The sequence below is a fragment of the Poecilia latipinna genome, unplaced genomic scaffold (genome assembly GCF_001443285.1).
Source record: "Poecilia latipinna isolate Pla-1442-1.1 unplaced genomic scaffold, P_latipinna-1.0 Scaffold80, whole genome shotgun sequence".
Taxonomy (NCBI): Eukaryota; Metazoa; Chordata; class Actinopteri; order Cyprinodontiformes; family Poeciliidae; genus Poecilia; species Poecilia latipinna.
In genome coordinates this window covers 148,900-173,692 of record NW_015112696.1, presented here as the reverse complement: position 1 = coordinate 173,692, position 24,793 = coordinate 148,900, and the positions used below count along the sequence as shown (strand labels likewise).

The 24,793-nt window shown below is 39.5% G+C and overlaps 2 protein-coding genes across 3 annotated transcripts; both read right to left on the bottom strand.

Moving 5' to 3' along the window:
• On the bottom strand, nt 1-15,838 carry pggt1b (protein geranylgeranyltransferase type I, beta subunit). Its single transcript, XM_015019046.1, has 9 exons — nt 15,641-15,838; nt 15,163-15,281; nt 12,593-12,657; nt 12,059-12,210; nt 10,656-10,788; nt 8,898-8,943; nt 6,485-6,669; nt 6,033-6,141; nt 1-3,770 (listed from the first exon to the last, which is right to left on the bottom strand). Exons 1-9 carry the CDS (start codon nt 15,766-15,768, stop codon nt 3,604-3,606), a joined length of 1,104 nt encoding a protein of 367 aa, XP_014874532.1. The 5' UTR covers nt 15,769-15,838; the 3' UTR covers nt 1-3,603.
• A 99-nt stretch (nt 15,839-15,937) lies between these two features.
• On the bottom strand, nt 15,938-20,562 carry ccdc112 (coiled-coil domain containing 112). 2 transcript variants are annotated; one of them, XM_015019025.1, is made up of 14 exons: nt 20,464-20,562; nt 20,077-20,195; nt 19,571-19,692; nt 18,960-19,049; nt 18,624-18,699; nt 18,179-18,296; nt 17,960-18,076; nt 17,733-17,870; nt 17,427-17,548; nt 17,206-17,332; nt 16,906-17,073; nt 16,622-16,720; nt 16,415-16,533; nt 15,938-16,345 (listed from the first exon to the last, which is right to left on the bottom strand). In XM_015019025.1, exons 1-14 carry the CDS (start codon nt 20,521-20,523, stop codon nt 16,315-16,317), a joined length of 1,506 nt encoding a protein of 501 aa, XP_014874511.1. In that variant the 5' UTR covers nt 20,524-20,562; the 3' UTR covers nt 15,938-16,314. The 2 variants fall into 2 exon arrangements, with proteins under 2 accessions (XP_014874511.1, XP_014874518.1); XM_015019032.1 differs by having other exon boundaries at nt 20,151-20,195.
• Between the last annotated feature and the right edge of the window lie 4,231 nt (nt 20,563-24,793).

Genomic DNA, 24,793 nt, shown 5'->3' with positions numbered 1-24,793 from the left:
TCAAAGTTAGTACACGTTTTATTTACCATAAATACAATTTCCGTGCCAAGCGAGAATCAGCATTAGTCCAAACTCGAAAAGCTGCACTTTAAGAACGCGTCACACACCGACACCTGCAGGTCCAGTTCTTCTGATGTAAAGACTTTCTGGTCACTTCCCCCCAGCAGAAGTCACATCTTTATAGACATTTACATCTATCTACACCAACATTTCTATAAAGCATAGAAAAAATAAACTCCATTATATGTTTTTTTTTCTTTTTTTTTGTTACACGATTTATCGTTACAATATGTATAGCAGTGCTTCGTAAAATGGCATGTGGTGTTTTGGCTGCATCTCTTGGACAATCTTTTCACAGCTTTTGGAAGCACAAAGCAGTGCTGTCTTTATTTCATGCTGCTGGGACTGAGGGCCTCGTCTGCTGTGTAACAGGAGCCAAAATAATCATTCGCCACTCAGTGTCCTGTCAAAATAAATCCTAACATATTTCTGGACGATACCAAACAGAGAGTAGCCTACTTATATCCGACAGTCACGCATGTAAACAACACATATCGTCCCGTAGAATCTAAACAAATATCCAGGTTACACTTCCCTCTTCCTTTGTAGGTTAACTTGATATTCACTGCCATTTTTCGCAGAAGGATCCAAGCAGAAATCTAAATTAGGCAATAAGAGAAGCGAACGAAAGCAAAGCATTCAGAGAGCAGCGACGGAAAACAATCCATTAGGCACAATGAGGAGGCAAGCTGGAGAAAGTGGCTTCACCATGTGACTCCATCTATGTACACAGACAAATAAAAGCCAAACTGGATCATTTTGGTAGGTAACCAAGAAAGCAAACAGATTACTTAGTGCTCCAGTCAGCTTTGTATTCAACTAAAGAGAACAGGCTTGTAGCATATAGGTAAAGAAGACACACTGTTAGAGAGAGAGGGTTAAAATAGAAAAAAACCCACGCATTTCAGCAACATTTTTAAAAATGCCAAAGCGTTTTGTGGTAATGGTTTCTACGCATTATGTATACATAATAAGAAAACGGTAGCATTATTTGAGAAAGAGAAATTGCTTCAGAGCAGTGCAAAATAAACAATAATGCTGCACATTAGTTAGGAATCCTATTGTTTTCACACCAGAGCCGAGGATTCTGTCTGGACTCAAAAGAGCCGAATCCAGCCTCTGACAGCTTACTTTTAATAATAGATGGCTCACGTTATTTATTCATTCAGCTCTCCTCACATCTTCTCCCCTTTTATTTTTTTTTCCCTGATAGCAGAGCCAGCCTCAGTGTGTCTTCCTAAATGCAGTCACAGGCGCGTCTGCACACGGAGAAGAGCTGCAGGTAAACAGGCAGCAGACGGGCAGCTGTGTTTCTGACACGCTTTCAAAGCATCTCGTCACGTGTCAACTCGGGGGGAGCAGGTGTTACCTCACACTGTGGCCTCATTAAAAAAAAAAAAGGTGTCGCTCCAGAGCAGCGATGTGTGAAAGCTGGAAATGTTTTTCCTTGCTGCAAGACAGACGACTGATGTAAAGGCAAAAAGGTGGAAAGCCTCTCTTTGCCAGGCCGTGAACGCCATTTTGGACCTCAGCTCAAACACCTGCATAGACATCTGAATGAACTGAAAGTAAAGCCAGAAGTTCTTCTTACAGACAGTCGGTTCTGATGGCGGTCAACAGCTAGGAAGGGATCGTGTGAAGTCGTTTCTGCTTCCTGACATGTGGAGGTGCAGTCGTGGCCATTGTTCTTTTATTTCATCCTGCATCCTTTCTGGAGTCACGAACAAACAGTTCAAAGAACCGTTTTCCTCTGGTTGTGATGCCATTGTCCAATCTCCCCGTCGATTTCCAGCTGGATGCGACCTCACAGGGGAGGAGGAAGCAGGTGAATGAGTTCAGGTCAGAGGTCATGGGGAGCCTCCCTGACACACTGCTGCGGAGATTTGGTTTTAATTCAGGAGGTGACATTTACAGCGCTGGACAAAAGTATTCATACTCCTTAATTCTGTTTTTTTTTTTTTTTTCCATTTCCAATTTTTGCAATACAACCAAACGTTTAATGGAGTGGAAGGAAAATTACACGGTTTTCAAAATTATTCTTTTACAAATCTGAATTATGACACCTCTAAATAAAATATACTGCTACCAATCACCTTCAAAAGTAACTAAATAAAAAAATAAAAAATAAAAAATCACTGACAGGAGACTGTGGCAGCAACCAAGAGTCCCAGGGTGACTCTGGAGGAGCTGCAGGGACCCACTGCTCAGGTGGAACAATCTGTATGAGCTTTTCCTCCACACGTATGTGATCCTCACAGCAGAAGCCATGTTCGGAGTCTGACACAGAGCAAACATGAGGAAGAAAAGGCTCTGGTCGGATGAGACCAAAACTGAACTGAACTCACAAGGAAAAGGCGACATGTGATGGAAACCCAAACCTAAAGCCCTAACACTTCACTAAGGATGATAAAACTAGTCAGGGTTGATGGAAGCCTCTTACTGGCAGCAAAACCCTTTACACTTGGGGAGAGGAGGAGGAAAGCCGACACACAGCGAGAGGTACAATTAAATGTGTTAGAACAAAGAGCTTTGATCTGTTAAAATGGCCCAGTCAAAGTCCAGAATTGCATCCAATGGAGAATCCAATGTTTGTAGTTGCTCTTCATCAAATATAAGGGAGATTAACTCATTCTTCAAAGAGGAACTTTGAAAACAGAACATAGAGAAATGCTCTGTACTTTAGATTTTTGAAAAAATATTGAAAACATTGTACAATTTTCCTTCCATTGTATAATTACGAGCCACGCAGGGCGTGGTCTGTCAAATAAAATCCCTAAAAAAGGTTTCAAGTGAATCCTATTCCATAATCTTCTTAAAATACACAACTAATCAGCAGCTGAGGTACATTTAGCCCCATTTCAAATGTCACCCGAGCAGTTCCATTTTTATTTTAATCTCCTGATCGTTGAAAATTAGAGCTTGCAGTGGTGAAACCAGAGAACGTTGCGGCGAGAAGCTGAAGGGAGTAAACCTGTAGGGAGGGTATCAGATTTCAAACTGAGGAGCCAGAGGTCATGACCCACTAAGACCTGATGCATCATGGGAGGTTCAAAACATTCAGCAGCTACGTGCGAACGGAAGCGCCAGGCAGGTTAGCAAAGCAGAGAAAAGGAAGTAAAGCAATACATCTTTGAAGAAAAGTGTCATAATTTAAAAAAAAAAAAAAAAGGCCATAAAATAAAGATGGAGGCATCTGACGTTTGTTCAAGTCTCCAGTGAATTACACTTTCTGGCACATTATTATATTGTATTTTCACAAACCGCACCGCATAACTTTATTAACAATTACTTATTTTTTTGTTTTCTTTTTTTTTTTTTTTAAAGGCAGCAAAGAGGTGTGGCATATATTGCTCAACAAATAAGTTGCTTTAGATGGACTTTAAATGAGGTCCTCAAGTGTTTAAATCCTCGCAATTCCAAACAATTCAAACTTCTTGAGCAGCCAAGTATCTGTGAGACCCGGCAGAAGTCCAGCCGCCTTCGGCCGCTGACCGACAGCAGACGGCGTCCGCTCCAGAGTTAGCGCTGTAAATCGTCCTGCTTTCACTGCCGTCCGACGCAGCTGCCGGCGTTGTCCCTCCACGTCTGCTGCAGCTGCTGGAGGTGCTGAAAGGCTCTCTGGGTGATGTTAAGAGCTGGGTGGACCTTCCTTAGGTCAGGCTCTCCAATCAGAGACAGGCCACACAGCCCCAAGTAGGCATGAAGAGGGTCTGGAGAGACGAAACCACGGACAAAAAGGGAGAAACCGGGTCAGAGCTGACAGCGGGAGTCCCTGCAGAAGCACCTGAACGTGACAGAGCTGGTACTTAGAATGGATGTGTACTGACTGATTCAATCTATAAACTCATTGGACCCTTCAGCTGTCCCAAGGATTGTAAGTTTGTCGTAATGAACCTTTAAGGACACGTGAATAATGCACGCTGCTTCTCCCCTAGGAGCGTCTCTCTCCCTCGGGACGAGGATAAAAGCTCCACAGGCCACTAAATGGAGCAGTAATTGAATTACAATGAAACGACAGATGATTGGACAGAGATGTTAGAATCAATCACAGAACTATTAGCTTCACCCATCAGGACTCGGACTCAAAGTTACACCAATGAGAACGTGGTTTCAAAAGGCCTCACTCAATATTACAGCGACTTTCAATCCAAGCTTAACATTGAAATGCTTTTTAGAGACATGCAGTGAGCCAGCCACATCCTGCAGTAAACGACTGACACAGGAGAAGCAAGTAATGTGAAACAATCAAGTGGCTGCAGAGTGCTTGGAGAGGATGAAGGCCGGCTTGCGCCACCCTCCACTTCACACCTACTTGCAAACTTGCAGCCTAAAACTTGAGTTTAACATCCTCAGCAGCCACAGGCATAACAGCAAAGGGGGCAACTTCAACACGGATGTGATGGAGTCCTGGCCTGTAAGTGTCTGGCTTTCATTAATCTGACTTTGTTTTTTTAAAAGCCAGTCGAGTCTATGAATAGCATCAGCTGTCAAATAGGCTTTTAGCCAAACTTTGGTGTTGCTTTAACAAACCAATTACTTAAGACTAAATTGAAGTCATCACTGCCAACAATCATATATAAACACCAAGCTTTAAAAAACTGGATATTAATGAGTTGTGTCAGTAAAAGGATGTTTAGTCTGTTTTGATGCTCCTCTCCTCCGTGGCACCTTTGCAGCCAGCCACACAAGAGCAAAAAGCAAAATATTTATCCACCGTCTCACCTCTGACTATTTGTTATTTTCCTTCAGATATAACGACGTATCAGACAGGTACCATCTTGTTCAAAAATCTACTTTGTTGTTAAAACTCTCCAGCTTCTACACTTGTCTTTTATGCTTTTATATCTTAACACATTGCAAATAATACATTTTCAACTTATCCATCAATCCTGACGAGACCTGGTCACAGTTTCTTGTCAGTAACTTAAAAACAAAAACGTTCAATGAGGAAAATAAGTTTTGGAAAGGCAAAACAAACAAAAGTATGTCTTGATAAATTAATTTAGCTTGAGGAGTAAAAGCTAGACATTCAAATATTACGTGAATTTTCTTTGTTCCACACTCCTTGTCTTCAAGATGCTACAGAAACTTTAGATGCAAGGCAAATCAAGAAACAAAAGAAGAAGTCTGGCTGCTTTCTGTGACGTCTTGGACGACTGAGAGTCTACACCAGTCTCTCCGATTGCAATTTAAGAGCTTTAAATAAAACCTTCTGCTATGTTTTGCTTTCTAGGCTCTTATTCTACATTTTAACACAGAATAAAGAATCTTCTAGCAACAAAACACACGCAAAAAAAACAATCTGGAATCATTTTAATGCAGGTCTGCATGTATTGTCCCACATCCAAGCAATCAACCCAGTTCCCACTGTAAAGGAAAGATTTGTTCGCTATTGTTTCCTTCTCCCATAAAACTCTTTTATTCATTTACATTCACAAGCCTCAGTCCTGTCTGTCCCTCCTGAACGCCGTCCTCCTATCTGTCTGTCTGTGGTAACACGAGGAGCTCCGTCTGCCGTTTCCTCAGGCTACCTTTAAACAATCGCCTCATCAATTACCCAGCATGAGGGCAGGCAAGAACACGACTGCTGAAGTCTAGGGTTACAGGAGATTCTTTTCCCACTGATCTGAAGTAAAACTGGCCACCACAGCTCCACCCTGTTTCACTGCACCTGTGGAAGATGAGGCGCAAACTGCTCTGCTCAAAGAGAGGAAAATAAATGAACTGAAACTGCTTAGATCCACAACGGTTTTGTCCCTAACGTGAGATCTTTGAAGCTACAGGTGAATGACTAGGAAGAGCTACACAGTCATTAAACACGCCATTCAGCGCCTGTTTTGCTCCTGTGGTTGTTACTGGACTATAAAAACACCGGGCATTTGTGTCTTATGGATGCAACAACCACAAAAAAAAAAAAAACTGCAGCCTGGTGTTTCTACTGGAGGCGGTAGAAGTCAAGTGGCATCATTTACCTGGATGGCTGTCGGGCCACTTGGCGAAGCCGCCGACCAAACGATCCTGCGTGGACAGAATGAAGCTCCTGTTTTTCTCAAAGTGTGTGAACTGGAACACATCCAGGAGCTGGAGAAAAATACAAAAACCATCAAATGAAAACATTTTAAGAGCTACAGATGTACCAATTAGGCTTTTCTTGACTGATACCGATTTCCAGAATCTTTCATATTTTTGTCAGACATCTTTCATAGATGTAGTTTTGAATCCATCAGTAAATTAAAAGATCATCTCCAAAAGGACATCAACCATTAATGGATTTATAGACTGATGACAGCAGAAGCTTTTAGTTTCAACAAATCTCCAAAGCAGCCTTAAACCTCAAACTTGTTTCTGTAAATTTAGAGTTTAAGACACAGCAGGCACCGATTTGTTATGTGACGAAGTAGGAAGACATTTCAGTGTTTGCTACCTCCAGCGTAGCTCCCACCCAGAAGGAGTAGCACGTATCCACGGGTTTGTTGGGACGTCCGTGGAAACCGCTCTGCTGCCTCATGATGCACCAGCGCCGGATCCTGTTCAGCTCCCGCGGACTCAGAGCCTCGTCCAGTCGGCCCATCAGGCACAGCGAGGCTATGGCACAGTACGTCCAACCACCTGACACACGGGTCACCGAGTTATCACATGAAGCTGCAGTCTGGGGCGCACATCTGCTCACTATGGGTATGAATATCTCAGTCTTTAACAATTACAATAAATATACAAATGCAACTTTAAGGCGTTCTAAAAACAAGAGTTGGGAGCAGAAAATTCAAATTTAGGGATTAGTTTCTTTCATCTAAATCAAGTCAAAACTCTACACAAAACCCCCAATACATATAATCACCATTTTTTTCCCCACTTGTCATCAACAAGCTTCTGGTGTGATTCAGGCTGGAAATTTTGATCAATCCTCAAGGCAAAACTCATTTAAATCAGTTTGTTTCCTGGAACACAACCGTCTTTGAATCATTCTCTATTAATTTCCATAAAAGCTTGGGATGTTGCTTTCGGGATGGAAACTTTTTAGGTAGTTAAGATTTGCATTTCTCATCTCTTCAAAGGCCAATTTAGATGCGTGTGTGTGGGATTTATTGTGCTGTTGATGCACCCAGTGTCAAAGTTTGTTATTTATTGTTGCCACAACCTAATGCAGCGATGGCAGCATGGTACAGGATGGTACAGCATGGTACAGGATGGTACAGCATTGTACAGGGATAGTAGATTTTAACGTCCCACTTTCAATCGTCACACATACTTCTTGTCATTGTGGCGTAATAGCTCGATGATTGGCACATCAGGCTACAAAGCTGTGTCTCCAAGGGAAGTAAAACTTGCTTTACTTGGAAACGACATTCTGGCAGTTTTGAGTTCATGGAAACTTGAGTGTTACCTTGTTCCTGGGTTGGTCCCAAACCTACCAAACCAATTCAGTTTGGACCATTTTCCAGGATGTACCCAAGCCGATGACACATTCCAGTAACTTTGCTCTTGGAAATCAGCAGTTTTTCCAATAAGTGACTCCTGATAACTTTTTCCAACTTGTGCAAATCTACAGATTAGATTGAAAGTGCAGCTTTACACATTTAAATCTCTAATGATTTCTCAGACTTTTCCGATTTTCTGGTTAATGGTCGGTCAAATTTTTTTCAAACAAAAATTTTTTACTTCAACTCAACATAAGCGTTCCTACTTCTCCTGCTTTTACTACATTATACATTCTTGTTCACGATGAGTGTAAGTAAACCGTTTTTTTATTTTAATTTAATCCTGAGGTCTTAGCCTCACCCTTACATGAAAGTTACAACAATATTTAATAAGAATGTAGAAAGATGTGGAGACATGTCTTCGCAATAAACTGTACATCCACTTGAAGGATTGTTTCTACTAGAAGCTTAAGGTGAGGGGTAAACACCTGGTGGCTTCAGACAATTTGTTTTTCCAAAATCAGTTTCCTTTAGGCAGGAAGAAACATCGCCCATGGATACCAGTGTTGGGATCAGTGAAGTCGGATAAAACAACAAAAAAAAGTACTAAATATACACTAAGGACTGAAATCGGATACATAAATCCAGTCTCATGCCCAGACCCATGAGGTTCTATAATTTCATGTTTCACCTACATAACTGCACAGGCATAACATCCCAGAAAAATGTGCTTGTGCACATTCAAAGCAACGCTGGGAGGTCCTGGCACTGAACGAGCACACACACCTCAAGGGTAGACCGGTAATGGGCCTCGACTAAGCATCTCTGCTGATTTGTAATCAGCCCTTTGGAGGGTCGGTTGGCTCAGCACAGCCTCACCGAAGCCTTTAATCACAGAACTCGAATTCAAAGCGAGAAGAAAATCACATAGATCCAATAAAATGTACCCCTTGGAGCAGTTGCAATTTTTAAGAAATGTATGTTTTAAGAGCACATCAGAGCTGGCAGGGATTTCATCTTCTCTGTACAACCCAGGTCATGCAGATATGTTGCTAAGTATTGCTTTTGTTGTGTCGCGTGAAAGCTTCCGCAAAAGAAAAGCAAGGTCTAATTGGAGTGGGGGACGAATGATTGAAAACAATGTGCTGTATCTATAGCAACGGATCTGTAGCGTTAATCCTTTAAAAGCCGTTTTTTTTTTTTTTTTTCATGCCTTTTACTAGTATAAGCCCCAACATATTGGTTATAATGTGTTCAGGATAATTTGAAATGAAACCAATGAAATGAAACCAAAAATGTATTTAAATTATCAAACTTATTCAGAATTTATTTGTTGTTGCAACAGTGCGTGTCCTTTCTTCTACTTATTTAAACTTAATAGGACTTTACATTTACAACATCTAACATATTTGCACTCACCGTGAGATTCTCTCCCAGCTCCTTGGCCAAATGCATTGTCATATGACTATGGAGAAATAAATTTAGAAATGATATTTGAATCAATAATAATTGATGTGCACACAAAACAGAGATTCTGAAGAAGAACAACACAGCATACATGTTAGACTCCACACCAGAACAAAATAATATATTTTTTTAAAATTACTACAAATAAAAAAGTGATGTATTGTTCTTAAAGATGCACGGGTCAGATGCAGATTTTTGGTTTCTTTGAACTCCGACATGCTGACTGCAATTTTGATCGACTCTTATTAGGATCATTTTAACCGTAATACATTCCTAGATAAATATAGTAATTTTCTACTTGATTCAAAGACCTTGAACTTTATCTGACTAATGAATTATCCGACTTTGAAAGAGGATCAAATATTGTTGACTGTTGATTGAACTTCTATAACAATCAGCCTAAGTTTTGATCTATTTAATTAACAGGAAGAACATTCAGATGCTGCAGAATTTGATCCTCAGTTCAAAGGAGGAAAAAAATGGTAGATTTTCTTTTCTAGCCAGGCGATTGTTGCATCTCTAACCAAAATGAGAAATGTCATCAGAGAGAGAGCTGCAGAGTTTAACACTTGAGCCTGTAATACACAACATTACACCGTTTTCTTCATTTCATACCTTACTTCTCAAAAAATAAGCAAGACAAAAATCCCCAAACAAAACAAAGTAATAGATGTGGTTGGCAAAGATTCCCACACATTGCACTTGTCACAAGACGCATCACATACAGCCACTTCCTCATCCTGACATTTATTTTTGTTTGAACAAAAATTAGACAATGCCATCTCTGAGAAACTGATGACCCATTTTTAGCTTCATCTCTAGAAATATTCATTTCGCACAATCTACTTGCAATCTAGGACGCCTTTCTCTGTCTTTTATTAAATGAGGAATGTTACCGCATTGACAATGCATGAGTGTCATCTGTTTAAACCAGCTTTTTGTTAAAACAGGACACAAACAATAACAGAAGAAACGCAAACAGTCTGCGTTTATTTTGCACGCTTTCAGACAAAACACACAAGCTAAGCTAGAGGTGGTAATCGACCGGGAAGAACAAATAACTCCCAGCCTGTTCCTGCTCTGATGACACTAAAGCAAAAATGGCTACTGCATGCATCCATCTCTACATGTAAGGCAGTTTCTGCTTTACCAAAATAAACCTTAAGATCACAATTTAAATGACTTTTCTAAACTAAACTAAACTTATTTTCTGACTTTCGGTGTGTATCTATTCACAAATAGATAGGAATAAGCATGATACGAACACACCCATAAAACAACACAGACTCTGAAATGTTAAACTCGATAGACGCTGAGGTTTCCCAGGTGACGTGTGCAGCTCAGGAGAAAGAGAAAACACTGCGCTTTGATGTGTCTAACGCCCAGAAATGCAAACAAAGCGAACAAAGTTGGGAAAATTAGTTTTTATTCTTTTTAACTGATGCAGAAAAAAGCCTTCGCTGCAGCCTTACGACGATGATACGTTACTCTATCTTCTCTAATTGTTATAAATGAACTGTCTGCAAATGAATTGACACCTTGTAACAGTTCGTGGGCTGTGTTCCATTTTAATTTAACTTCTTATGTTGCAGAAAAGGAAGGTTAGTGTCCACTTTGGGAGCGTTCACATCAGAATCATCTTGTTATTTTTGTCCACTGAAGGAGGATCAGAAGCTTCACACTTTTTTTAACCTGCCAACACTCACTCACCAGACTTCCACGGATGTACTCGATGGCTTTCTGGGTGTCCATGCCTGACCAGTCATCCAGCATGTAACAGATACTAGCTGCACAGTAGATAAACCGGATGTCATTCTCACTTCCTTCTGGCACGGCATAGAAACTGAAAGCCAGACAAACAAACAAACAAAAAAAAAAAAAAAAAAAAAAAAAAAAAAAAAAACTGTCTGGGTTCTGGTTTTATGCTTTCAGATTTAGGTTCTGACTGTTTGAAAACTACTTTATTTGGTGTAAATGACGAATAATTCAGGTGTGAAACTAACAAAACCACAAATGTATGAAATAATTAGCCACAAGTTGCTTAAATGTGTTAAACAAAATGAAACCCAACCCACATAGCTCTAATTGAGAGATTGTGTGTTTTTTTTAACAGCCCGAGTATTAAGAGACGGCCTTATTCCACGTGAGTGGAATAATGGTGTGGTTTTTAAGACAACACCATGTTAATAAGCAATTCATTATGAATAAAAGGAGAGAAGGAGAGAAAGGACAAGGATACGACAGGCTGTTTCTGGGGTAACTATCTGGATCTACCTCAGGGATGCTGGAACAATTCGATTACCATAATAGAGGTTATAAACAAAGCCTCTGGACTGGAAAATCACTGCCAGGCATTTTGGGACAGACCTGCTGTAAGGAATGATGATGGGATCGATCCCAGAGCGCCAGCTCAACAACGGCCGCGCTCTGCCAGCACTGGACGTTTGGGATCATTACAGCGGCATTAAGAGCAATGTTTTTATTTAAAGTTAATGAAGTTTTAATTCAAATGCCACAATGCAATGCTGCTAATTGCTTCTCTCTTCATTACAGCGTTGAACCGCAGGGTATAAACGGTCATTTCCGTTTATTCGTCTCGCAGGACTTCTTTTGCTTTGTTTTGGTTTTCGAACAAAGTTTTTATGGCAGCGCGGTGCATCAGGCCACTGAGTTACACAAAAAGTTGTGCTGGAACTTGAGCAACGTCACGAAGTGAGGCGTAAAAACATTCAGGTCAGAACAGAGGAGAAGAAACGGTTCATTTCCTTTAGTCTACACACATCCTTAGTTGCCATGTTGGCACATTTTATCACCAGCTTATCTTCAACATAATCAGTGAGTTTCTGAGAAGAAGATCTCAGCCAAGATTTAGGAGAAAAGTCATGAAGATCTGCACGGTAAAGCATGCAGCTGCTCCAGCTACTGGAGGACAGGAGATTGTGTCTCAAAATCACATATTTAGTTGCTTTTGAACTACGGAACATCCAAATGCAAGTTGCAGTCAGACCGTGTTAAATCTGCGATCAGATGGCTGCGGGTGCTTTTGAGTCAGAGTGAAAATGCCACAGTAAATAAGGATTTAGGTGCAAAAGTGAGCGAAAGTGTGCGCCAACCTGCCGTCCTCGATCTGCAGCACTTTGAGACCGGCCAGAACGGCCTCTTTGTTCACCCGACTCAGATCGTCTCCGAGGATCAACAGGGAGCACAGGCCGGTGTAGGTCATGGCAACATGGCCGCTGTCGTACGGATGGAGCACACCTGGACCCTGAGGACAACAACCGAGAGGGAAATCAGAAATGCAGCTGATGGCTGCAGACACACACAGAATATTTTGGAGATAATATTCATCATAGACGTAGGAGAATAGACTTTCTCTGTTTAGTTTAATTTTTGAGAGAAAAAAAAAAAAGCAAATCTCCATCTCTTTTTAAAATTTCTAATAATACCCATCATGACAATGGTCACAGTTGCTTTCCAAGCTGGCACTCACAAATCTGCTACACTATAGTATGGTATTTGCATCATTCTACTGAAGCAATAAATGATCAAGAAACTGATACTGATGATAGATAAAAGTGGATTTACTGAGAGATTAAAAAAGAAGGAAAAGCCACAGTACTCAAACTGAAAAACAATTCTGGTAGTACCTTCGTGCTGTAAGGAATCCCAATATGTGCTGATCCACGAAACCCCCCACGGTTCAGGTTGGATTCTGTAACGGGTCAGACAGAAATGATGGAAATATTCAGCACAAGAGACAGGGGAAAAATAAAAATAAAAATTACATTTACGTAATTTACTGATTTATGTTTCAAAGCCCTTCTGTTCATCTTATGACCTGCAGAAAATGTTCTCAATACAATAGGAAAAGAGGAGTGCTCTGCTGCCACCTTCTGGCCATGACAGAAACACCAAGCCACATCAAAATGACGACAACATAACAGAAGCTTTAACATTTTCTATGCGGTGACTGAACAACAAATGGACCAATATATTCATGCGTCACATATCAGCCTTACAACAGCTCATCCTGCTACCCGACTTTATGCAAGACTCTGTAAAAATATGGCATCCAACCTCTGTACTGAAGGAAAAGTAAATATTTTATCTTCCACCAACATATACAGAAACCCTGATGTCGATCCCCTGCATGTATACACAGATGAATTCAGTCAAACACCTGCATTTTACTGGAGACTAACATCCCACGTAAGCAAAATGCTTTCTGTAAGTCTTAATAGTTTGCTAAATAGGGGATTATCAAACTAATGAATCATTAGTAAATCACATTTGTCTCTCAACTTGTTTTTTTCCCTCAGATCTAACGAGAAGAAGCCTGCCAGCCTCCCAACATATGGCTGCAGCAGAAATCCATCAAGCACGACTATCCCTCCATCATCTCCATTGATGTCTTCAATAATTAATGAAATGCGCATCTCAACAGATGGCATGGAGTGGCTTGTCGGAGGCAAAAATATATAAATAAATAACATATCAGTCCCAAAACAAGTCATTAAAAGCCTGAGAGTCAAACTTTTCTTTGATGAACAGCTGTAAGGATGCACTGGGTTATCTACAGACAACTGAGGGCCAATAGCTGCCTTGAAATCTGCAGAGTGGGAAAAGAAACACATGACAGACTTTAAAGTTTGATGAGTCGGAGGATGCAAAGACGACTACCTCAGTGTGAAACAAACTAACTTACAATAACTTAAAGTAGAATCAGCATTTGAAAATTTTTTTTTATAATTATCCCTTACTAAAAACTTGCACTATTTTTGGACATTAAACGCATCAACAACAGGCTGCTGTTTAATGCACTTTTTTTTTTTTACCTTCATCAAGAATCTGATAAAAGTTGGAGAGGAATTTTAAATTACAGAAATTTAATTGCTTAATTTTCTAATTCCTTCAAAAGCCTACTACCTTGATCAAATAATCAGCAGAAATTATTTTCCCCCCTTTTATTTTTTTTATAGAAAGAAAGAAAACCTTAACTGATTCAGCCAGATCACAAAGAAAATGTGAAATCAGTGTTCGGCCGATGAGGTGACAGGTGTTGAAGGGAAGACATGTCGCTCCCCAGAGGCATTCTCCAACTCACAGTGAGGAAACCCAACAGGTTCTTAAGTCAGAAGGAAACTACAGGCTGAGTCTAGATCCAGCTAGTTCTCAATGTGCTGTGTTTCTAGGCATGCCCAGAAAAACCTCCAGATGGGTTACAAAAAAGTGCCAGAATCACGTCATTTGCCTCCCATCAATGTGGAGCAGCAGAGGCTGCAGTCCAAACTGAGATGACGGAGCCAAGCAGCCCTATGTCAGAAATTCCTTACTTGGCCTCTTATTCAGTGACAACACTTTGATATTTAATCATTCTTTTATACTCGGTGATCCAAAAACTGCACCTGGAAACATCTAGGATGAAGCTCGTTTACACAGCATGCTTCTAGGATCATGTTCTTCCAGTCAAGGTCAACATCTCATCACTAAAAGTGAAGGTCAGCAAGAAAAATCAAGAGATTTTACTTTTGGTGCAGCTTCTGCAATTACCGCAGAAGATGCCCTAATCAGTCTACCCACCTCTCTCCTGCCATCACTGATTAATGAAATACAATATGGATTTTTTCCAATAGCACATTTCAATCTATCCAAATTATTATTTTTGAGGAAACGCAACAAATCTGTAGGCGTGTGAGCAAGCCTCTTTTATTCTGAAAGGCATTTTCAGCAAAGTATGGAATAGCAAAGCATCCACTTTATCAATGCTGTTACTAAGCTATGACAAAAAATAATAATACACTCTATACATTTACAGCGTTTCCCCCCAGCGTATTAAAAGCCTGGCGGGCCACCAGGCTTTACTTGTACCCCACCAGGCTAAGTGTTCCTTATTTAAGTTTTTTTTTTTTAATGTTTAACTTTTTTTTAAGACTTTATAGTTGGTGTTCAGGTGTTAATCTTCCAATCTTTCAGTAGCACATACTCATCAAGTGGTATTTTAAAATTTACGGTCAACTTTAAACATATTTTAGCTCAAAAACACAACGAGCCACTGGGTGAATGACTGCCTCAGCACCCTGTCACTGAGCTAAGCAAGTTTTCTAGCAGAAATTTACTCTTCATAAACCCACTTTGCAACTCATTTCATCTCAAGTCATTGCAATTAAATGAAAATAACATTTTCATACAGTAACATAAAAATAGATACAGCACTTACTATCCTGGGTGGGCAGAACTTGTTGTGAGTAAATCCACTCAATCATCACTTTACTATCCACCACCTCCAGGGCATCCAACACATCCAGACCAGACAGGGCAAAGAATAAAATAGATAACCTGGAATGAAAGCAGTTGATCTTACAATGTACTCGTTTATAAAGTGCCATATAATGTGTGAACCTGTTTTATAGCTTAACCTTAATAAAAAACAAAAAATATAGCTGGAAACCAAGCTGAAAATGAGGGTTAACTGAATGATAGACCTCAACATAGACATAGCTGGGAACAGGCTCGTTCCATCAGCCATAAAAGCTGCTACATTGTCATACCCAGAAAACCTGAATGGTTAAATAAAGGCTAAGATGAGTTTTCTTTAATTAACTGAGGGCTAATGAATCACAGCTAGCTCCTCTGCTGTTCAGTTCCCCAACAAACCACAGTAACCAGAGCTCCCATGAGCCCTCTGGCGAACTCACCGGGTTGTTTCCAGCGACGCGTACCGCTCAGGTAACACCTGCAAGGTCCTCTGGAAGAATCGGACATGTCGGTCTTTCAAAAAGTCTATCTGCTCAAATTCTTCAAACTGGTTCTCTTCTTCCGCCATCTTTGTTTCCGCACCTATGGGGAATCTTTTCCGGCGCGTTTGCTTTTCAAAATAAAAGCCTCTTCTAGGGGTTGAAGTTATGGGGACAGTATTTGTGATACTGACTGCTGTCGCTACCGTAATTCATTGAGTGTAGGTGGGTTAACGAATTTTTTTTGTTGTCGTTCTCTGCTTGGACTTTAATCTTGAATCTATTTCAGTGTATTTTTTTTCATGCATCAACCCAGAGCAGGTCATATTTCTGTGATAATTTGTTAGTGGGAGTGAAAAGAAAATTAAACATTAAATTCTGGGATCTAGGATGTTTATTTTTCCTAGAGCTTTTTTTTTGTCTGCCTCATTACAATTCCTTTCTTTTTTTATCTAGGTTAATCTGTTGCGTGCCTCTCATTCAACACTTTGATATTTACGTATTTATTCGTTTTATTTGTAAATATTTTATTTGTAAATACTTTACCATGACAACAAAAGTGTCAAAACAACAAAACAAATTTAAGTCAAACTCTGGAAACTGTGGAAAACTGCAGGACTCGGCTCATGGTGACATCATAGCCCTTGTCTCCAAGAGGGGATGGCTCTGGAATAAAAATAGTAAAATATGTAATTACCTAAATGTTACTTATCAGTCAAGTCTACAGGTCCAGACCTGTGAAACATCTGCAGCGTGGGTCCTTGTCCTGAAGGTTCACTGTGTTTCATCCTTTCCTCCCATCCTTTAGTGGGGCGAATCAGCCTGAAGGGGTCTCTGTTCACATGACCATCCATCTGAAGAAGAAAAACTAATTACTTCTCTGAGACTAATGACTGAAATCTTTGAAATCTAGTTTGAAATCTTCCAGACTGGTCACTGCACCTTTTCCTTCAGCTTAGCTATGATTCTCTTCTGTCGTTCCTCTTCCTCCTTTTCCCTCAGTTGCCTCTCATGAAGCTTTGCCTCCACCTTGTGAAGATCCTGCAAAGGTGCAATCAAACTATGTATTTTGCTAAGTAAAGTTGATCTCATACCTTCTTCTCGCTGAGTTCAAAGGAACCTGCTGTGTATTGCAAGTTATTTAATGAGAAAGTCTGAATTTGAGCGCACAAACTAACACCTTATCTTTTGTTTTCATGTATTTCTAAGACTTTAGAACTTGGTACCCTTTCACTGAAGCTTTTGATGACTTTCGTTGCCTCTTTGCGCTTCTCCTCCCTTTCCCTCTGTTCCTTCTCTCTTCTTCTCTTCTCCTGTTCCTCCTCTTTCTCGCGCTTCAATCGCAGACGCTCCTCAAGGGCCATCTTTAATTCCAGCTGCCGGCGGCGCTCCTCCTGATCAACAGAGATCATTTTGTTAAAAATAGGCATCTGCCCAGTAGAGCAACCTCATATTATGTGATTTTGATTACGAAAAGCAGTGCTGTAGTTAGAAAAAAATAAAAGTTTTGATGGCAAAATATGAACCTTTTCTTGTCTTCTCCTGTGAATCTCATCAGCCAGTTTCTGCTCTCCTTCTTCTTCCTCTTTTTGTTTTTTCTTTTTCTTCCATTCCTCCAGGCGCCGTGCCACCTCCGTCCTCTCCTCCTCAGTCCTGAAACATGAACGACTTAACTTCAGTCAAACAGTTTGCGTGAGTCAAATTTGAAAAGTTTCTGATCTGAATTTGTTCAGTTATTGATACTCACTGCTGTTGCTCAGCCAAGTTCTTGGCCTTCCTCTCTTTGCTTTGTGCCTCCTCCATTTCCTCCTGAGCTTGGATCCTCGTCTGACGTTCTTTTTCTTTACTGGTTTTCCAGCGTTGAATAGCCTTGGGTGGGACGGAAGAAAACTGTTAAAACTGGACAAAACACATGTAACGCAAAGACTCGTGCATGACACATGCCAAACCCTGAAAAAACAGAAGGTTGTTGAAATTAATTAATTGCAAAGCAGTGCTTAAGTGTCACTTCCGCTAAACTCTAGCGTCACGCTTTGCCACATTTCTTCTCCACCTCTCTCTTTTTGTCCTGCAGGCGAAGCAGCTCCTGATGCCAGTCCTCGTGTTGCTGGACCTCCTCCTCTGTTTTACTCGGCAGGTAGAGTCTGGCCTCTTTCCTGTACGACGACCGCCCACCGTGCTTCATCCAGACCTGTCATTGTTAGAACCAAAAAAGTCGCTCCACTAAAACTGTCAAAAATAATAAAGAAGTAATTAACAAAGCGACTTTGTATTCCTCACTCTTAAGAATGCTTGGTGATCAAACTGGTCCCAGCCTCCATGAGAACCTCCAGTCTTCTGCAGGAAATCCTCCAGAGCTTTGACCTCGGCAGGGAGATCTTTGTGGAAGGGGTTGATCTTAAAGGAAAACAGAAGAAAAAAACAGCCCGTCACCCTTTTTTCTTATTTAAGTGAGTGTCACACAACAAAGAAAAAAACATAATGGTGTAAACTGGTAACCTTCAGCGCAGGTAATTTAGGGTTTGACTTGACAAGAAGACTCCAGTTTTCAAACTTCTTCTCATAAGCAATAACTTCCTTCTTGCACGTCCGCTCCTCCTTTGAATATTTCTCAAAGCTGAGAGAAAGCAAGAAACATAAGGTTTGATTCCTTATAATAATTTCATTTCACTACAAATAATCTCAGTCTATAAATTATGCTTTTTTTATTATTTCTATTTTTTCTACTTCTTTTCTACCCGACATTCTTTTATACTCTTAAACTTGTTTCTCATAAGATGCACACTTTTCTTTTGTGTATACCGAGTGAATGTTGTGGCTTTCATACTAGTTTACCAAAGAAAGTTACATCACATCATTCATAAAAGGTAATATGTTTGTCTTTTTCCCCCCCATTTTCCAGGCTAAAGTGGTGTAAAGATGAATGTTTAGCAAATCTTTTTACCGTAAACACTGCTCCTCCTTTAGAGCATTTATCGACACTTCCACATCTAACATTATTTCTTTAAGTCTTCCAATCACTGGAAATACAAACAAAATTGCAGAAACAATATCAACAAACTGTCCCAAAAGACTCCAATTTTCACATCACTGACACTGCGTATTTTATTCTGAGTTTCAATTATTTAACTTGCAATATTATTTCACATATCAACCCAGAAAGTAGCTCAAATATTGATATTAATAATGACCAAAAAAATCATGTCTATAAGTTTTTCTAGGTAATGGACAACAACAACCGAGTTGCAGGTTCTTTAACATCAAGAAACAAAAATCTCACATTCAGGAGACGGCTTGACATCAGTTAGGTGTTTCTGAAATTTCTTCACACCATTATTGATCTTCACTAGCTGCTTCTGAAGGATCCTCTCTGAAGAAAAGGCATAATTTTATATTTCTGTTAAAGCTGTACAATAACATATTGAAACAGTCTGGTTTCTTTACTGGGTTTCTGCAAGTTTCAAGCACATTGAAGATACTTTACGAACGTCAACATTTAAATTCATGGTCTACACAAATTGCAGCTTCAGACTCAGAACTATTACTGATGAACGGTTTTACCAATCTACTTCTAACCACTTGTACACATACTCTTTACCATGACGAAGGAGCTGATAGAGGATACAATATGGATTTTAAACCTTCAATACAAAATGACATACGGTATGATTTAAAAAATACGAAGATGCAAGATTTTGAATTTCTGCAATTGTTAAAAAGGACTGTGTTAGAAAAAACAGCAAATTAAAGGCAATATTTTAGTGTTAAATCTATTTCTTTACAAGACCAATCCATTTTTTTTCACATTGACTGCACATCCTAGTGTGAAACAGATGCCTATTAATGTAAAAAAAAAAGAAGAAGAAAGAAAATCAGCTATAAATGACTTACTTTGAGCAAACCTATCTTTCTGTAGTATTTTTTCATATTCCTCAAGTTCGTCAATGACATCCGTCCAGGCATTCTTTCTGCACAGAACAGTCAGGGCTCTCTCTTTCTCGAATTTTTCAATCCTGTCAGGCAAAAGGCAAACAACAGATTTTTAAGTCAGTGGTTACATTTTTAGGGCAGAGATAGAGATTTTTCTTGTTTCAAGTCCTTATTAAATGTGTTTCTAAATCACAGGGTATGAATCTATAGCCCTTTAAGAACACAGGCTCCCAAATGACAGACAGCAGTCTAGATTATGGACCTAGCTGAAGTCGTATGTATCCATCCATCCAATATTGAGTCTAGTTAAATCAGTATAATTTATATAGAAAATATTTATATATGTGATGAACTAAATAGTTTTGGGTGGGTGAAATAAACAGTTTTTGAGTGGCACTTCTGTTAGGCTTTAAGTGATTTGATTTATCCTTCATTGTATTACAAAAGTGAAAGCAAATTTCACTCACAACCTCCTGTTCCTCTCTGCCTCCAGCAGAAAGCGACCGACTTCCTCCCTGTTCAACCTTTTCTGCTTTCTTACCGTGTAAGACGCAGTGGTAGTGGGGGCATAAGACTCTTGCTCATCCTAAATTCATTTTAAAACAACAAAAACAAATGAGAGTACGACTATTACAGTGAACGTGGTAAATTTTACTATCCTAAACGTCATGCAGTTTGCCCAAAATACTTTATTAAATAATGACGAACGGCTACAAATGCATTTTTTTTCCCACAAACTACAGTATCTATCGTGCTATTCATACCTTTTCTTACTCACTCACTGACAGTTTAGCAACTTTGTCAATATCTACTAAGCAACACTGTCTGTGCTTTAAAGAAAATAAGAAATGTACCTCGATAAAATCTGCCGTGAACAGTTCATCATCGAATGGAGCGGTTGCTAAGGCGGCCATGTTTGATTGTGAAAGTAAACAAAGCAAACTTTATTGAAAAAAAACCTGTTGTCAGGTAGCGCATTCCTGTTGTTTCTAGCTTTAACCAGCAGAGGACGCTGTGTGCCGTCAACGTCTTTCTCCTGCTCTGAATATTTGAACATAACAGAAATTGTCAGCATTTATGTAATTGTATTGTCGACAGTGTTGACACAAGAATCACTCTTCACTTTCATTTTTTGGGCGTTTCTTGCATATAAAGTCAACCCGCTGCTCTCAGAATGATAACTGTGGTTTGAACTCAGCCCAGGTTCACTTCATAGTTTTCAGCCACTCTGGTGGATTTACTGGTATGTTTGGACTATGGTCAAGTTATAAAGTGCAGTTCTGCTTCAACTTTAATTTTTTTAACAGATGGGTCTCATATCTTCCTCAAGGAGATTCATTGTGTGCAGTGGTCAGGTCTTACTGCTCCACCAAAACATGACACCTCCTGCTCTATCTTTTTGTTGATATGAGGTTCTTTCCCTTTAATGCTGCGTCACTGTAGATTTATGTCAAACATCTCTTCTGTTTTGGTGTCCATATAATTCAGTTTTAGACCTATCTGAAATAACAAACATTGTTTCAAAAGTCCTTGTTTTTGTCCACGTTGTTTCTGACAAACTTCACTCTGAACATGTTTTTCTTAAGGACCAATCTGTCTTCCTAGTGAGAGTTGTATGGAGAGGTCATGTTGTCTTTTTTCGATGTTTCAGACATTTCATTACAACCACAGCAAAAGCCTCCTGCAGGCCCCACAATGTCATTTTTAAGGGTTTTTGGAGAATTATTTTAGCATCTCACTGTTTACTTTCAGGGTGAACCTATTTGGATGACGAGAGCTGGGTGCTTTGACCATTGCTTTGAATTTTTTCCAATTATAGACAATGAAGTGGCAGATTTTAAACTATTTTGGGACCTTTAAGCTCTTTGGATCTTATTACAAGAGTCCAGGGCACAATAAACTAAATGTCTGGAGTATGAATAGGGTAAACATTTTTTTAAATGCTCAGAAAGTGTGTGATTCTAAACATTTTAGTGGCTTTATTTATTCCTCACCAGAATCAGCAAGCTTAGTGCATTTCACAGAAGCATTTTAAACAATATTTTCTTTGTTTCTTTTATTTTTACCAGATTTTAAAATTATTTTAAAAATATAAACATAATCAAGGTATGTTGAAAACACACAGGCTTCCAGAGAGTGCCATTCTACCAATTATTTTTCTATTGACCTACAAAACAAATTTTTATAATTCTGTTCGCTTGTGAAGGTGACTTGCATAAAAATATTTTTTGACAAAAGATCTGACAAGTTGCTTTATGTGATTTAATCTAAAGTTTAAATCAGCTCTCCAACATGCCATGCTTCTGCTGTAAATGTTATTTTTTATGGAAATGAAAAAATGGGCAAAACAGTTTGATCAGCTAACAAGAGTATTGATTTATTTGTTGTAATTTGAATACGAAAGAATCACTGCATTCAGAAAACCTTAGTCAATTTTTATGCAGAACTCTGCTTCTAAAGTAGCAATGGTTATGTTTTAGTCCTAACCTTGCATTGGTCTGTTTTATCATTTCGACTTTTCTTGCAGTCACTCTGAACTGAACCAAGATGTCTTGAAATCAACAAATGAGATAGGTCTTTTATCTGATTTGCTCAATGAAATGGGTTCCTATTGTCTGTAACTAAAAGATTTTTGCTGCAGTTTGACTGGGTTCTCTTTGGAAAAATTTTTTTATCACTCTCTATCTCTAACTCAGAAGCTTCAGAGTGCATCTTGACACAGCTCCGTGGTTGGAGCCGCCTACACACCTCGGTCTCTTCAGTAACAGCTTATGCATTCTGCAGAGTCCTTGACTTTTTCTGTAACAGCTTTTTCATAATGGCCAACAGCTATAATTATTATGAGAGCTGGCGAAGTGACAGTCAGAGAGAAAATAGAAGTGTGTGGAGGGACTGCTGTATAAATAGCAACCTGTATCCATTATTGAGTGCAGATATTGGGGATGGTCTCTCCCATGGGCACAGAGGCAGAGTTGTCGTCGCCACATAAATAGTAACTGCTCTCCTTAATGAAGAGTGTTACAATTTCCTGTCTCATCCTCCTCCAAGAGACTCGCTTAAATTGACGAAAGACACGATCTGATGGACTTTCTGCTGGTCGCTATAACAAACAAGGCAAACAGGAGGTAACAAAGCGGGGAGAATACAAGTCAGACGAGTACGTGCGCCAAAATGGCAACGTAATAAAGCAACTGTAAACGAAAATATAATTATTTTTCCTGAGCAGGAATGTTATTTTTTGACTTCTGGTGCAGTGGCAAAAATCCAGCTATTACCTCACAGCTCACCTGTCAGTTTATTTAGTTAACACTTGACATAAAATGGACAGGTGGCTGCATGGCTTTTGTCACATACAAGCTGTGCAAAAATCTTCACATCCCAAAATCTTTTACGATAATGTTAAAGCTACACATCTCAATATATTTTAGTTGATTGTGCAAAGTGAACTTTTAGTGTCTGCATAATTGCATTTGTAAATTACTTCTCGGATGCAATACGATGTAGTACTTCAGGAGCCGTGCAACAAATCTTTGTGCACCAATAAAATACTTGGTAATTTGGAAGGACTTTAATTGTACTTCATGCCAACAGCTGCTACACAGTTAGTCTTTAAAGTCTTTAAAGATCAAAAGGTTCCAGAAGAGAAATTGGTGTGATGGTGGAAAAGACAGCAAGTAGTGAAGATAATGGTAGTTAATATTAATGAATATTGTCGTGGCAATATTCAACACACACACACACACACACACACACACAAAATCACATAAATGATGAAAGAAGTTACAGAGCACGAAGGGAAAACACGCAGGAGTCAGATGATGGGCGTTTCAGAAAAATGCAAGAATTCAGCAGGGAGTGAATGAGATCAAGGTGATGTGATTGTGGCATGGAGACCAGGTGAGTACGTTCAACAGAGTGCAATGGGAGGAGAATCTATGCAGAGGACTGAAGGCAGATTTATTATCAGAGAAAACACATAAGAAATCTATATACAAATTAACAGGGAAAGGTTAAGAATAATGAACACAGAACTAACCCTAACCCTACACCCAAGAGAACCACATGGGAAAATAACTAATACAACAAAAGGTAAATCTAAAAAGACCGAACCAAACTCAAGTGAGAACCAAAACACAAATACCCAAAGAGCGCGACAAAGACAGCCATTTTAAGACTGGATGAGGTGCAGAGGTCAATATCTCTGGTGGAAGAATCTGTGGTACAGTCCACACAACCGGCTTATATAGATGAGTAACCAGAAAAAAAAAAAGCAGAAATTGGGAACAAAGAGGCGAGTCAGATTTAATGGGACCAAAAGATCTGGGACTTGGGCAGAGATTCACCTTCCGAAAGGAGTACAAGCATCTGTAATTATAAAAATAAAGCAGCATTTTGTATCATGAAAACACATCCACTCACACAAACAAAAATATCCCTAGTGCTAAGGGATAATAAAGGATATTTCTATTCAATTCCAATCTACTCCTATGAATAAAATGTACCTATAGCAATAAGTGAAATACTTTCCAACTTTTTGATACTTTCTTTCAGTGTGTCTTTCACCTCCTGAACCTTCTGCTAAAGTAAAGAAACTCGTCTCACAACTTGTCTCAAACCTAATTTTTCAGTTTGGAAGCGTTGCTCATATGCGACATCCTGAACAATCTCTGAAAAGCCCTGAAATGGCTGAAAAGGAAGGTGACAGCAGCTAAATGTGAAGGAAGAAAAAAAAAAAGCCAGATAATATGGAAGATTTGACCTTTGCTCTCCTCTCAGCAGCTAATGGATTGGTTGGAAATGTTATGAGACACGATCCCTGTAAACTGAGAGGTTGGTTTTCCGTGCAAGTATGTCAGGAGCAGAAGCTGGTACATGGTTATTTATGCCACCATGTTTGTGTGCAAGCATGGGAGTGTTTGTGCTCTAAAACCAACAGCAGTCAGATGTGTTTACATGTTCAACTCCTCATCTGTAGCGGCTTCTATCCTGTCCCTAAACGGGAGTCATGTCCGTCAGCATGTTTGTTTAGCATCTGCAAATAAGTAGACGTCCTGCACCGACAAACATATTTAGTGAGTGAAAATTCACACACACTTGACTAATAATCCTTGAACTGAATACTAACTGTTGCATTTAGCCAAGTTCAAATGTTGGGCCTTGAAAACTGTCAGGATGCTAAATGTT